At 35.7% G+C, this 16,658-nt stretch overlaps 1 protein-coding gene across 1 annotated transcript; it reads right to left on the bottom strand.

Annotated features, from left to right (window-relative positions):
• Positions 1-207: 207 nt before the first annotated feature.
• On the bottom strand, positions 208-16,658 carry glmna (glomulin, FKBP associated protein a). The gene is made up of 19 exons (XM_030161426.1): positions 16,568-16,658; positions 15,814-15,892; positions 14,571-14,696; positions 14,372-14,485; positions 13,571-13,679; positions 13,193-13,490; positions 12,988-13,087; positions 11,879-12,060; positions 11,704-11,757; positions 10,736-10,766; positions 10,499-10,588; positions 10,339-10,380; positions 5,925-5,998; positions 5,757-5,841; positions 3,746-3,855; positions 2,339-2,402; positions 2,054-2,189; positions 680-747; positions 208-590 (listed from the first exon to the last, which is right to left on the bottom strand). The coding sequence occupies exons 2-19, from the start codon at positions 15,850-15,852 to the stop codon at positions 501-503; spliced, it is 1,812 nt and encodes a 603-aa protein (XP_030017286.1). The 5' UTR covers positions 15,853-15,892; positions 16,568-16,658; the 3' UTR covers positions 208-500.

The following is a 16,658-nucleotide window of genomic DNA, read 5'->3' as shown; positions in this document are numbered from 1 at the left end:
ATTTTTTTGTCCTTGTGTAAAAAAACCCTCAAAATTAGGAACTTTCTGTACATCCTCAGAACATCACTATAAAGAAACAAATGAAACTGATATAAAAAAAAAAAACAACAACACCTGCATCACTCATTGTTTTGTATTCACAACAGGAGTGTGAATAAATCAATTTACTTTTAAGAAATTCTGGGATTGATTTTCCCTCAGTTTTTTTTTTTTGCCAGTAGCAAAATGAAAGAAACATTTAGTCTTAAAAACGTGGGGTTATTACAGATGGAACATCCATAACATTTTGTCTAAAATTAGCCCTTGAAATCGAAATATTTCACTTAATACTAGTCATTTATAAAGTCAACAGTGGCATCAATGTAAAAAAAAAAAGTTTAATTTCAGAAGTAATAGAAACTTTTACAGTTCCGTTGTGAATCCTTCGCAGTCCTGCTGAAAGTGAAGACCATATTTGTTCTGTAGGTGAAAACACTGATGAACACGTCTGGACGTTCTCTCTAAACGCTCTCTTTTACCTCGACCAGTTCTTCTATTCGTGCCAGTACGCTCTCGATCATGTCGAAGGTGTGCAGGGCAGAGTGCAGCGCCTGTCGGGTACATTAGAACTCAGATCATTAGTGATGCACAAACACAATCATCTGCACTGTGAATATGAAGCAGTGGAACAGTCACTGACCTCGATATGGGACTCTGACGTCATGTTTGGCAGCTTCTCGTCACCTACAGTCACTGACAACGCTGACTCTGGAATAAACCCCATCATCACAGCAGGAAATACATGAACACAAACAGTGGGTTCAACTGGTCAAGATCTGAAAACGTGAAAAGTTTTCATGGTTCCTGCTTTTGCTGATTCACTTTGGTAATGAAAACTAAGACAAACACATCGATGGCCAAAAAACAAAACCTCCTATCTGCAGATTTTTAGATTTTGAGTTTCACATTAAATGGTGAGAACAAGGATGATATTGTTAACACATAATATAGAAAGAGAGTCTGAGAACAGTAGAATATGCTTGGATATCTTTAACAAAGACCATACTATAATAAAACTAAATGTTTTTTTGTTTCCTGAAAAAAGTGATTTTTTCAGATAGGAGGTTTTGTATTCTGGCCATCGACATAACATTTGCCTAAAACTACAGTAGAAAACAAACTACAAATGAAATAGTGTTGCAGGTAAAATCAGTTTGGGTTCATTTTCTCCTCAGTGTTAACGGTTCACGGTGAAGATGAATAAATGACTTTGAAAAGGTACGTGTTTTTGAGCTTTTAACTAAAAGATACGGCTAAACCAAGAAGAAGCACATCAATGTTGGTGTTAAATATATGAAACTAAACTGATGCAGCGGATGGACTCAGAATAGGGTTAGACAGAAAATACAAATGCTTTGACACTTTTCTGTACATGAATTCAAGACATGTCATTTATAAATAGTTGAAATAACAAAGTATGTCATATACAGCTGGACAAACATGTTAAAAGACCAAGGAAAATAAAAGTTTTGGCCTTTTCACATCAAATAGTTGTCTTGATTGGAAATGGCATGATGAACCATTTTTTCAGCTTTCAGTTTTTGTTTTTTTTTATTGAATGTCCTTTGAAGTGGACAGCATTTTTTTAAGTAAAGCTGTGAAACTCTTGTCCCCTACAGAGAACAAAAATAGGTTGCTGGTCCTCAACATGATATATTACATCATACAAACAAGAAATGCATTTGGACTTTGTTCAGCAAAAAAGAATGTTGTGATTCAGGCATTTTCAGAAAACAAATACTGAAATAACTCAACATATTGTCACTGCTTTAGATCAGAATGGAGCTATACTTATATATTAATAAACAATTTTTAATCATATTTTATAAATTTTTTCCACACCCTTGTCAGGTTCTATTTATTTTTCATGTATTCATTATATTCTGCATGAAACACTTAATTAAAACTGGTCATTTACTCCAATTAAAAATAACACTAATACTAATGTGTTGATAAACTACAACTAAACTGAAATGGAAAAAACTACTGAAATAAAAACATGAGTGGTGCTGACCTTTGCCCTTGCTCTTCTTGCTGTCCATGGTGCTGTGGAGCTCCTTCTCGTAGTGGGCTCTGGACATGTTCAGCCCGACACGCAGAGGCTTCATGAACGAGTCTTCTATCTTGTACAGCTCCGTCCAGACGCCCGTCTGAAACAACAACAACAGAAGAACAGGCCTCTTACGATGAGGATGTGGATCAGAAACTATTCTTTCTTCCACCTTGAGGACGATAGCGATAGAGTTCATTTGTCTTTAGTCTGAGACGTGATCAGGTCTGTGCTGGATTCCATTCTCACCTGGTTTTCAGTCACTTTGTCTCTGATGACGAGGTACCGCAGCAGGTTCAGAGACTCCATCACTCTGTCAGAAAACACAGATAAAGGATTATTAACACTCCACCAAATCCATCTGCCTTATGTTTTATTTGGTTTATCCACTTTTAACTGATTATATCAACATGGTTTTATTATTTTGTAAATGGGAAAATAAATACATTCATTTTTATTTTCACATCAAATACTACAGTCACTGTAGTTCAACATTTACTCTGTTACAGTTAGTTTTAGTGGATTAAATGATAATGTGTTCATTTTGTGATGCAGTTGTGTAAGCACATATATGCTCATATCATCACCTTCCTAAAATAAATGCCTAAGTCATTTTCACATTTTTTTTCAGGAAACAAAAACCTTAACTATAAATTGAGTAGTTGATGATTTTGACCAGTCATTTTGTCAAAATGACTTTTTAATTAGTTCATTATTTTAGGAAGGTGATGATATTAGAGGTGGACCACTGTGTTTTTTTCAGGGTTGATATATTTACACCTTATTAGTAATCAAGATGATTGGTAATATATTTGAAGGTGATACACATAGTAAAAATGAAAACCTGTGTCAAATTTTGCACAAAACAAAAACAGGATAAACTTAGAAGACAACAACAACGTACAAGAGGTGAGACAAGTGGAACATCTGCAGAATAAACACTGTGCTTAGTATCTAGAGTTAAAGAAAAAGATAAAAAAAACAAAAAAAAAAACAAAGTAGCACAAGAAACAATAAGCAGAGTGGTTTCCCCTGAGCACGAGAACTAATAAACAAACTAAAAACACTTAATGTTTACAAAGACTGAAAAAAATAAGTGAAAACTTGGGCTGGTTCATAAAAACACTGAAGAATCCTGAGAGAAACAGTTGAAGAACCAGAACTAATTTAGTAGAAGTACTGCAGAACATTTTGAAATTAAATTACATTCATGGCCAAATGTTTTGGCAGTGACACATATTGAGCCTTTGCAGAAGAGTCACTGAAATGTACAAAATGGTTCTAATTCTTCAACGCATTCAGAATATCTGGGAAAAAATGCAGTAAAAAAAAAAAAAAAAAGCAGTACAATGCTCTCTACCAGAACCTTTGCCCACTACTGTATTTTACCGCATAAAAACAATAAATGCAATTATATATCTGCTCTAATAATGATTTGATCCTGATCTTATACATGACATTTAATACAAACATAACCGTCTTTATTTACAGTCGGTCTGACACACTTCTCCCTAATCCAGTCTCTTTTTTTGTCAGCTCTGCGATCACACAATACATGCTGGGAGAGGCTTAACAGTGTGACCCTCAGTAACAGTCAGTCTGTGTGGGTGAAGTAGTGGTGTGTGTGTGTGTGTGTGTGTGTGTGTGTGTGTTCACCTGTCCAGGTACTGCAGCAGGTCGGTCTCTGGACCATCTGGGAGTCTGAGAACCAGACGCAGCAGAGGAGGCAGACGAACCCCCTCGAACCAGCAGTTATCGTGACCAGGCTGAAGAAAAAACAAATACGCCTTCACTTTGGAAAGTACAAGACTGTGACTCAGAGCCTTTACTGTGTTCAACATTTACTCCCTCTACCTGTTGTTAATTACTTTTTCATAAACTCCACTGCTAAAATCACTCAAGCTAATGCTAATGCTAGGTCATGTATTTGTGTATTTGGATGGCAATAATAATAATTAGAGGTAGACCAATATATTGATTTTTTTTTTCAATATTTTTTTAAATTCGATATTTGATCAGTCGTAAAAATGTTTTAAGATATTTGATCAGGCACCTGTGTGGGCAGCACTTGAAGTTCAATAAATGTTAAAAGAGTACTATGTGTATGTGTATAGAATGAAATAACAAATTCAAAAAGACACTGAGACATGTGAAAACCAAACAAGCCTCAATTGTTTATGAAAATTTGAATGTATTGATTCCTGATTAGACCTCTGACTAAATTTTAATTTTAATTTAATTTTATTTTATTTTATGATGTTCTTTACTAATATAGTTCACTTAAGTTTGATATTGTTGCTCATTCTGGAAAAAATAAGTCTTTTTCTATGAAATTGTTTGAATATATAACCAGATTTTGATTAAGAAAGTTTGAAAAAAAAACAAAACTATGTGTATGTGTATTAATAATTTAATTATATTGCTGTGTAAAAATATTAATTACAAGTGTTTCAATTGTATTTTACAGTCAATGTGCTTTAAAAAAAATCTGACTTAAATATCAGCCTCAAAAATCAGCTGTAGATATCGGCCATTGGTTGACCAAATTTTTAAAAATCAGCATCGGCCTTAGAAAAACCTGTATCGGTCAACCTCTATTAACAATAATAATAATAAGAAGAAGAAAATGAATTAATCATGACTGTATCTTGTATGTTAACCTTAAAATGCTTGATCTTGTATAGTCAATTGTATAACAGAACACTGGTAAAAGTAGAAGTACTGATTTACTTCTTTACTGTAGTAAAGTATAAAAGTACAGGCTAAGTGATGTATATAAAATACTAGAAGCACTCGGAGAGCGCAGACCTCCACCAAGGCGGATCAGTGCCCCGGATTTGGATGAAAATTTCAGGAAATGTTGATACTGGCACAAGGACAAATGATTCAATTTTGGTGGTGATTGGGGGGGGGGGCACTGATCTGCCTTGGTGGAGGTCTGGACTGTCTTTTCTAGAAAAGCACTCGGAGAGCGCAGACCTCCACCAAGGCAGATCAGTGGGCCCCTGTGCCCCTCCCACCCCCACCCCCAATCACCACCAAAATTTAACCATTTGTTCTTTGTGCCAGTATCAACATTTCCTGAAATTTTCATCCAAATCCGTCCATAACTTTTTGAGTTATCTTGCACACAGACAGACAGACAGACAAACAGACAAACCAACAGACAAAACATAACGTCTTTGGTGGAGGTAATCAAAAAAAACAAAAACTGAAGGACATTTTAACCAGTTGTTTGTACAAAAAACTAACAGAGCTTCATGTCATTTTAATATAAAATCTAATAAAAACTAAGTTAAAAAAAATGTCAGAAACATACATACACAAGTAAAGTAAGACGACGTACAAACAGTAACAGCATCTGTACTTGAAAGATGCTTAAAATATGAAAATACTTTTGTGATCATGAATGTTTGTTTTACTGGACTCAGTGTTTATTGCTGCCTCTGTTTTTCCTGAATGCGTCTCTATGTTTGATTTATTCCCATGTGAGCATCTCATGTTTTCATCACACAAACATACAATGGGCCACTTCTGTGTGTGGTATCACCGACTGTTAAAAGTAACCCACACAACAATGCCCGTTTTGTCACTTTTACCTCCACACATGGATTTAGACTGAATGCAGGCTGTTCTGTCTGTGCTTCTGTTTGTGGGAGCGTCTTACCTTCAGGGCTGAGTCGATCTGATTCTTGATGTTTTTGATGATGTAGCCTTCGACTCCTGAGTGATTACTGGTCTTCAACATGTATCTGTGGATGAGACGACCAAGTCAAGTCATTTCACCGAAGCCTTACAACAGCTTTAACGACACTTCTGAGGACGTGACGCTTACTGGAAAAAGTGGTACTTGGCTTCGGTGTCGAACTTGTCGATGCTCAGCTGGAACACCTTCAGACCTTTAGTCCTCTGTGAAGACAAAACACTGTCTGTTAAAACCATACTAGAGGATTCAGTCACTATCTCTGAACCCCTGGGCTTCGACCGTCTGTTGTCTGGCTTGTTAATCCAGACTGTTGGTTTTCTTGATTCAGCATCTTCTGATCCTCTGAGTTTTAGAATTAATCCTGAGTGAAGTACAAATACCATCATGAGAAACACTTCCCTATATTTCTGGACTGTGCAGTTTAAGTTATGCAGTGTTGTTTAGTGTATCCAGTACACAATGTTTGTTGTTGTTGTCGTCAATCTATTTTTCTTATTGCTTATTATTATTATTATCATTATTATCATTATTATTATTATTATTATTACTATAATTATCATCACTATTACTTACATACTTATATTACTTATATATATCGCTACAACTTTTACTGTTATCACTTTATTACAACTTTTATCCTGTGATTATTAAACTATATATATATATACACACACACACACACACACACACACACACACACACACATACATATACACATATTGTGCATATTAAATTACAACATAATTAGTTATTTAGTATTTTTTATTGTTATAACTACTTTATCTGTTGTTTCTACCAGTATTTTCTAATGTGCAATTGCCTGTTTTTTCCACTACTGTTACTATAGTTATTGTATCACTATTTTCTTGTAATATTATGTGTACATTCAACGTTGTCCTGCTACTGGAATCTCAATTTAAAGAGGGCTCTGCCCAATGGATCAATAAGGTTCAATCTAATCTAATTTAATCTAATCTAATCTAATCTAATCTAATCTAATCTAATCTAATCTAATCTAATATAATATAATATAATATAATATAATTTCCACTTCTGTCAGTGATCTGAATGTTATGGCTGATTGGTTTATGTAACTGGCAGATTTAAAGGAGTGATATTTTACTTTTTTAAATGGAATTATGCATTTTCAAACATTTCCCTGTGGTCTACATAAACTGTAAATGCTCTGTTTGGGTCTGAATTCTTCATTAATTCAATTCCACAGGTCCATCTTCAACCGTATTTCTGAGTAATGACACCAGAAAGGTCGTTTTGAGCACTGGTCCTTTAAATGCAAATGAGCCACTTCATGCCCCACCCCCTCCAGGTTGTTGACCAAGCTTTTTGTCCCGTTCAGCCACTTGTGTTTGTTAATACAACCAACAACTGAACATTTTAGGTAATCGGCTTGAAGTTTGGACATATTTTCAGTTTTTACTACAACTTCTGCTACTGACAAACAATTATGTCGTACTCTGAGAAATGTTTGTCAGAAGTCTTGACCTTATATGTGCAAATGTCGTGACGTATCTAGTTATAAAATGTAACAAATTAAGCAGGAATTCAATTGGGTTGTAGAAATCCTCTTGATTTTTGCCAAAATGAATATAAAGATAGCTTTGCAGCACCTGGAGGGTTCAAATTCAAACTTTTTGAACTATTAGGGTCCAAATACACAAATAAATGAACCAAAGACAAAATATGACCCCTTTAAAGGCCAACTGTTGTTCAGATTCAGTTAGATCAGACTTCTTCTCGTTGCTCATCGTGGTATGAAACCATAACATATCATCTATCTTTATACTTAGTCTTCATTTGGACAGAGTGGAGAGAGCTGCAGAAAGAAGGTATGTACCTTAATCTCTACATTTACAACCATTTAGCACCACTGGCATCCATTTTACTTTCTACTCCTGGTTATTTCCCAGTTGGGAATTGCGTCAACTTCCATGACCTTATGAGTAAAATCCTTCACTCCGATCACTGAATCTACAGTTTGTTTGTTTTTTGTTGGCATTGATTCTCTCCACTTTGAAGTTGAATGGATACTAGTGCAGAGATTTAAGAAGGATTACGATTTAGATAAGATTTTTTAGAATTCAGTTATTTCCAGACTAAATTATTGGGGTACGTTTTTTACTACACAGTTGATGTTTGAGTCCAACTAATCAGGTGGTTGCTAGTAAATAAATAGCAATAAATAGCTAAAAAATATCCAACTGTTAACCTTTATCTTACTTTATTATTTGTTTTGATCATTGTTGGATTGAGTCAAAAATACACAATGATAAGACGTCTTTTTTGAAGTCACATGGATACTAGTGCAGAGATTTAAGAAGGATTACAATTTAGATTAGATTTTTTTATTTTAGAATTAAATTATTTCCAGACTAAATTCTTGGGGTAGTTTTACTTCACAGTTGATATTTGAGTACAACTAATCAGATGGTTGCTAGTAAATAAATAGCAATAAATACCTAAAAAATATCCAACTGCTAACTTTTATCTTATCTTTATTATTTGTTTTGATCATTGTTGGACTGAGTCAAAAACATGCAATGATAAGACGTCTTTTTTTTTTTTTTTTCAGAACGAGCTTTCCTTTCCCACTTGAAATCCAAAACCCAGCAGACTTTATGAGATTCAGATTGTGGCACCAGCTCTTGGAAAACATTTACCCACTGTGGCTGTTCACTTCACACTCCTACACAGGAAGTTGGATGACGTTCTACTCATGTGTACGAGCGTGTGTTCAGTTGGACGCTTATTTCTTGCTTTGCTTTTGACGACACTGAGCTCGATGTGGACGACACTTTCTCACTCAGTAGTAAACTTTTTGGCTGTGATGGCTGCCTGATAAAAATACCACTAAGAATATATAAACAGAGAATATTTTTCCATACTCTTTTTTTCCCCCTACTTATCCATATCTGTCAATTACGACAATCATCATTCTGACACTTGTTCTATTAATCCTTGACTCCAATTCAGTCAGTTTAAAGTCGTACATCGGCTGCAGCCTCTGTCTCTGTGACCTGTGGAGAATGTTAATCTAGTGACAGGATCATCTTTTCTGGTCGTGCCCTGAGCTCAGGAGTTTCTGCGATGATATTTTTCATTAGTGCAGCGACACACACAGCAGACGGCTAATCCCTGACTGCCTCTCTGTGATACTGTTCTGCTCTCTGACTTTTAACTAAGCTTCACAACGACACCTCATGTTTCATATCATCATGGCAACAAGGGTTATCAGCATGAATGATAAATCGGTTCGCCCAGCTAGACTTAAAAAAGGGCTAAGGGACATGTTTTTTTGTCTATAAGCTGAAGAATCTAAACGTATATTCTGTCTAAAGCTGAGTCTGAGTTCCTCAAGCTCTGGGGACCATTTACTGAACAAACTGGATCGTATTGTTCTTGCTACTTTCCCTGTTGTGTCTACTTGTTAGTTTGTTTTTGTGTTGCAAAAAAGACCCTAAAGACAATAAAAAAACAAACTGTATTTAGATGAATTTGTGTTCAAATCACCTAGAGGGCCTCTAAGATACCCCTGAAAAAAAAAATACAAAAACAATCATAGGTGTTCCTTTGCTACAGTTACAGAGAAATCCCAAATATAAAATCTGTGTCTCTAACAAAGACATAGTTCAACTTCACTTCCTGTTTCAGTGTCACATGGTTTGTCTGCAGCCCCGCCCCTTTAGAAGATCAGAAGGCAATTCCATCCCATTCATTCCAGTGGGATAATGATTTTGAGTCATTCTTTCTCCCCAAATTTAGGCAAGTAAAATTCAGATTCACACATTTCACGAGCCACATATCATGTAAACATTCCAGCACTAAAAAAATTTTCTCAATGTCTCAACTATGGACTCTTGCAACCCAAATCTCATCTGGAGGAGGTAAAATGAATAGGAAAAAAGTACGGGGAATGATAATTAAAATAAGACAATGCTAGTTGGCTGTAAAAAAAACATAGTATCGGTGTTGTATTATTACCTCCGCCAAGGAGGTTATGTTTTCATCGGGGTTTGTCTGTATGTTTGTTTGTCTGTTAGCAAGATAACTCAAAAAGTTATGGATGGATTTTCATGAAATTTTCAGGAAATGTTGATACTTTCTTCCATTCACATGATGTTCACCAACCCTCACACCCACTTAGAAGAAAGAAAGTGTGCTGTTCCACATCGTAAACAAAGCAGTGCAAGTACTTCATCTTTATAAATAAAGGATTTTTGTCTCTAAAATTTTGAGGTTACAGCCCCTCACCCCCTGTGGTTAAACTTCAGACACCCTTTGCTCTTTGATATGACATTAATAACTGTTATATTTTGTGAAGTGGTTTATTTTCTCTCTATTTTATGCAGTATTCCTCCTACAAAGCTAGAAAAAAATACATATAGCAGTCAAGAGTTTGTTCCTGTTATTTATGATCCATTAGGTCATGTTTATACATCAACCCAATTATCTATAGAGGGATGAGGTGTCTGAAATTGTGGAATTTGACGTGGAATGACTCTGTCTCTATGAGCATATAACTTACCAAATCGTGCCTTGGACATATCGTCATGACCTTCACTAAGTTCTGAAAACAAACAGTGAAAGTAACATGTCAGTGGGGATTTAAGTGCATAAAAGTGATTCCAACTCTTACTCTGCGTGAAAGCTGAGTTTAGCAACAATAAGAGGATATCTGAGTTCACCTGAGGGACTGTCAGGAAGGTTCTGATCTCCAGCAGGTCTGCAGAGAGGCTGCCGTCCTCCACCCGAACCAGACTCTTCTCATACAGCTCCTGAAGAGGAACGCATCAGACATGTATACGTCCAACCACACGTCATAAACAGTTCCTCCACAAAATTTGGGAATCAATACGAAATCTCAAAAATGTCCCACAACTGGACAAAAACAAAACATAAACAGGTGTTTCAGTTTTACTCACCAGTCCTTTCTGAATCCTCGACTCGTCAGTTCTAACAAAGGAAACAAAAAGAGTTTGTGGTAAATTGGGTGAAAAACACGAGACCGATCAGCCTAACCCTAACCCTAAATACAGATCAGTAATACTAAATAGCGTATGTAGTATAAGTATGTATAATAGAGACGCACTGGAACATATTTGATGAAACAGATGTGATTCAATCATGGCAGTGGCTAATATTTATCTGCTGTGATGTATTACAGGTTTTTTCGTAAATTAGTATGATTAAATTTGCACCCAGTCACAGATATTGAACATAGTACATCTATTTTTACATAAAATAAATATTTCCCTGGCAAAGAAGGGTCAGAAGTATGGACGAACAATAACAGAAACAAATAGAAAATAACATCAGTATTGGTTTTGACTCATGGTCAAACTGACATTTACATGCAAAAAATATATAAAAACTCCTTTTTAAACTCTAAAAGTAAACAGTTGAAATGTGAGCTCAACTACGTAAAAAATTGTGACATAACAACAATTAAAAGCAGAGTGGAGAAATGTAAATCAGTGTTACTCAAATGATTTTACAACAGGTTTCAGTTATAAATCATGAGAAAAGAATGTTTGTAGATGAACCAGACTTTTTACAGCCATTTCTAAAGAAAACTATACAATAGGCTCTCATGTTTTACCGTCATCAGTAAAAGAAAGAGCATGTGCACTAGATATTCATCCTAAATGCAAAGTATAATTATCAGATCAATAAGAATGTTCATTATAAAACTGTGCATCTTGTTTAACATTTTTTAAGGGGATTGAAAAGCAAATTTATGTGGTGACCCCGAAAAAATGTATGAGCCAGTTTTTTGTAATGGATGAACTAATGATATAATATAATTAAATGAATATACTTTTGAAGACTGTGTCTCGTAGGCTTTAAGAAACCTAAAATCACACATTAAATGCTGCTGTAATGTATTTACCTGGACAAAAGGAGGCAGACGTGCTCCATATTAGACCGAAGACAGAACACAGGACTGTAATAAATGTAGACAGGAGTTAGGAATATCAAACAACCCATTTCAAACCTAACTTAGGTTGAGATCATGTATGTAAATGTCCTGATATTCAGCATTTATAAGTGTTTTTTTATCTCACCTATAGACTGACGGGAAGTTGTCTGTAGCGAGGTGATGGACGAACACAAGGTGAGCGAGGCTTGCCAAAGACTCCTTAGGATAACACACCTCCTCCTCCAGAAAACCAGGAACTTCTTTTCTCCTCAACAGAGGTTGATACACGAGACTCGGGAGCGACTCTCCGATCGCAGAGAGGCTGTTCTGCACAACACAAACAGATGTAAGATTAACATGACAACTAACAAAATGAAGCAAACGCTACTGAACAGATTCTGTTCTGTTCTTTTCTTTTTTTTTTAACATCTAAAATGGACAATTGCATATTCACAATAAAATAGTGACTATTTAATAACTTTCCCCAAAATTGTGCAGGTGTGTCCCACTTTAACTATTGTGTTTCACTTTACCAAAGGAAACAGGTGCACAGATCTATAAACCAGCACAGCTAATGTCAAATAATTATATTAAATAAGAGCTGAAGCAATTATTTGACTGTCAAACTTTAAATTAGTCACCAATTGTTGTGATGATTACTTGGCTCGAGTAATATCTTTAACAACAACAACAAAAAATTCTGTTTCCAGCTTCTTAAATTTGAGCTGAATATCTTTGGGATGAACAAGTAATAAACTAAACTTACTAAACAATCAATTAATAAATTAAATAACCGATAGATTAATTAATTAACAATGAAAATACTAGTTAGTTATATTTCAACATCCAATGTTTATTTCCCTTTAAAGCTGTTTTTATTTTTTTATTTCTTTCATTTTTATTTACACAACTCCAAAAAACTTTTGTTAGGTTACAGGACAAACCTTTTAAGAAATACAATGCAGTATTTTTTACTTTTCCAAATGATAACCAGTGCTGACATGTGCCACACCAATGAATACATTAGTGTATTAGTGTATGTGTGTGTGTGTGTGTGTGTGTGTGTGTGTGTGTGCGCGTATTGCAGAAACAGTGTACGTGTATTTGATCAATTGGTGTATCTCTATTGTAACCTCTGTCAATCTCATAATTATTAAATAAAAACAAAAACAAACAGAAATCTATTTGGCCGCAGAAGCTCCTTTCTGAATATGTATCCTTTTAATGGTCAGGTGACGTTTACTGTTGGCATACCATAATCTCTGTGGCAAAATTTCTGAGTGGAGACTCAGCCAAAGTGTCAGGATCCTTGAGATGAACCTCCAGGAGAGGGTGACTTAAAGTCCTCATAGAGCTGCACAAAAGAAAGGTGTCAACAAAAACACATTTTCGATACACAAGGACACAAAATAAGTGGAATCAATGGGAGTCATAGGAGATAATAGATAAAATTACTCACAACTTTAGGAGTTCCGTCCGCAGCTCATCCTCTTTCCTCGGTAACGCTTTCTCCAGCTCGCCCAACATTTTGTCTGAGCTTTCACTCAGTGTTTTACTCTTCAAAGTATTTTGTCTGACCTCTTGGACAAAAGGCCGGATGAAGGTTGTTAAATCAGTGCAACAGCGACAAAGTGAAAAGACATCATCCTCCTCCTGCTCTTTGGTTTGAGGTAGAGGCAGTTTTGCCACCTGGTCCAGAACAGAGGAGAGGGCCATGCCCAGTGACGACGCCTTACGAGTGCCCAGACACAGCAGCACTGAACGAGTAAGAAAAGGAGAGAAGAAATACAATAAAAAGAATAAAACACATGTGAGAGCACTAAGAAGTGATCATCACCTTTCTGCAAAGGGCTCAGAAGGAGATGGAGGCTCTCAGCGATGGTGTCGGGGTCATCCTGCTCTAGCTGCTCCAAAAGGCCAATCAGCAGCTCCTTAGGCGGACACACCTGAAAATTCAAATCCTTTATTAGACACCTGAACACCACAAAGTATGGTAACCAAGGGATTGTATTAGATTATATTCATTCTTAACATTTTTTTTCTGTGCTTGAATGCTTTTTTGGTCAGTTTTCTATGCATGTCTCTAAAGGCTTTGGGAAAAAGAGTGTAACACCATAAAGAGTAAAACAGCTTATGGATATTATTAATATGAGCAGTCTCTACGTCCAGACAATGTTCATTAATTTAGCGATATGAGCTCAAATTTGGTGCACTGTTGTTCTCCTATTCACAACCTCTCGCTTGAGAATCATTCCTCTAAACGATATTAATCTGGTGAGACTCACTCTGATAAACGGACCTCAACACAAATGGTAATCAATACTTTCCACTACTCAAAATTCAATAATATTTTGCCTATATATGATCAGAAAAAGGCTGTAACGTTAGTGCAATTTTTAGTAAAATGAGTAATCACTGTTGTGTTGTTGTGAGGTTCACAATGAATGATAGATGTTTGTTTGGTTTTTTTCAGGATTTTCCACCTTTCTTGCCCAGAAACGAATGAAAATGCAACAAGTTTGTGACGGCCACTAGTAATCTGTAACATACCACTGAATTGATCTAGTATAAAATGTTGTCAGACATTTCTATGCAGTTATTCACAATAATAATCAGGCTGTTAAGCAGATGAGCTGACCTCTAGTAGGTGATTAAAAATGGCCAGACAGTGTGGGAGGACCTTGTCTTCTTTCTTCAGTAGAGTCTGAATGAGGGGAGGCAGCAGGTTCCAGCCCATACATCTCACTATGTCCTGAAGAAAAAAATGTTTAAAATGAAGACTGAGCAGAGAAAAAAGAATAGGCTGAAACAATGGAGAGCTTTGGGATGTGTCTTACCTGATTCTTCTCATCCAGGACTATACTGAGCACCTGCAAACTGTTTCCCTCCTCGATGCAGGTCCGTCCAGCGATAGTGAAGATGTCATGGTCTTCTGAGGTATATTTGTTTTCAGGGAGCGCTTGCTGTGTGAACAAATGAAAAATTGTTATTAGACAACATGCAGATTTGCTATTTTAACACTATTTCATTAAAAACATGGTAGCAGATGAAACAGAAATAGAAATGATATTAAAACTAACCATTTTTACCTATTTACTGATGATTCACGATGTCCCAATTGTGGCATGCCTATTATAGATTTTACTTGTCTTTTTTACTGTTTGTTTTCCTTTTTAATGTTCCTTTCCTTGTAGTACTCTGCCTTTCACATATGTGGAATTATTTAATGTTTAATGGATACAGCAGTAGTTGAAGCTCTAGTCCACAGGTGTCAAACATGCGGCCCGGGGGCCAAATGTGGCCCACCATTGGGTTCAATCCGGCCCCTGGGATGAATTTGTGAAATGCAAAAATTACACTGAAGATATTAACAATCAATGATGTTAAAATCATTTTAGGTCATTTTGGTCAAAGTGGATCAGACTAGTAAAATACCATCACAATAACCTATAAATAATGAAAACTGTAAATTTGTCTCTTTGTTTTAGTGTAAAAAAAGTAAAATTACACGAAAATGTTTACATTTAAAGACTAGCCTTTTACAAAAATGTGAATATTTGAAACGTCTTAAGAGAAGTATGTGGAACTGTAATAATATTCTTCCTGTTATTTAATGTTTTGTGTATTTGTAGATCCACTGTGATCTCTAAGCTGCGATTCACATGTATAAATGATAAACAAAGGCGTAATATTGTTAACATTACATTTATTTTACTAACAAATTTTCAGGTTGTTCATATTTGTTCATGTTATGTTCAAGTACAATTCGTAGATGTAAATATTTTCAATACGGAATTTACTTTTTTCACTCAAAAGTTCTTATCCTATTATTTATTTTATTTTACTGGTCTGGCCCACTTTATATCGTATTAGGCTGAATGTGGCCCCTGAACAAAATGAGTTTGACACCCCTGATCTAGTCAAACTTACTACAAGTGAGACAATGAAATGATTCGTCATCTTGAATTTAATGAACGGTAGTTGTGTGAATTAATGTTTGTGAAGATAAAGGATCAGATGAATGAAGGAGAGAGGTGGAGGTCATTTAGTGAACCGTCTCCAGTCTCCTGAAGGACTCACACATCTCTGGACCACATCGCTGAGCTGCTCCAGAGCCATCCCTGCTGCCTTTGGATCAGCTTTATCTCCACGTGCCAGTCTTCAAAGCAAACAAAACATGTAATATGAGAAAAATATACCTCACATGGCTTAAATAAATACCCAAATATATGACAAATTGGTCCTCTGGAGTGCATGATAATCAGTGCGAGAACTTCCATAGCTTTTGGTGGTGCTTATCTTATATTTATCATTGCTCTTAATGTGAATGCAAGTGGAAGGATTTAGAAATAACAATCATATCACAATTCTGTTTTCTTTCTTTTCCTTTCTACTTCGGAAAATGTGATCAGAAAGGAACTACATTTATAAAACCTCTGATTCAGCTTTCTCTTTATAGATATTTGTAAGAATCATTCATTATCAGAGGTCAAACCTTAACACATGATTCATAATGGATACACAAAAATAGAAATGCACTGCAAAAACAGTGTATTATGAATGTTTTAGAAACCTCCCATTAGAGATAAATAATGTTTTCAGGGCTGCTCATGTCTTTCAAGAGGAGACACTGTGATTGTGTGGATCAAATAATTAGCTATAGCCTCCAATTAATGCACAGAAAACAGAACACAATGAATGCTAGGCTCGGTTAGCTTAGCATTTAATATGAAAAAAAGCATTTCTAAACGTGTTCTAACTAGATATTAACAGTCACTAACATTAGCTACTGTGACCCATATTTATAAATGAAAAATGAGTATATACTACCTACTTTATTCTACATTATACATCCAGACAAACGACTGGTGTGAACTACCACGATGCTTCCGTACGTCAGATTTGGCAGCTCGGACTTGCCGTAT

Source organism: Sphaeramia orbicularis, chromosome 17 (assembly GCF_902148855.1).
Source record: "Sphaeramia orbicularis chromosome 17, fSphaOr1.1, whole genome shotgun sequence".
NCBI lineage: Eukaryota > Metazoa > Chordata > Actinopteri > Kurtiformes > Apogonidae > Sphaeramia > Sphaeramia orbicularis.
Note: the sequence above shows the minus strand (reverse complement) of the source record. Positions and strands in the feature narration are given on the sequence as shown.

Coding starts and splice junctions, on each gene's coding strand:
- glmna (XM_030161426.1), bottom strand. CDS start 15,852: ATGGCTCTGGAGCAGCTCAGCGATGTGGTCCAGAGATGT. Junction 14,697..15,813: donor GCGATGTGGTCCAGAGATGT/GTGAGTCCTTCA, acceptor TTGTTCACACAG/CAAGCGCTCCCTGAAAACAA. Junction 3,856..5,756: donor AGATCGACTCAGCCCTGAAG/GTAAGACGCTCC, acceptor TTTTTTCTTCAG/CCTGGTCACGATAACTGCTG.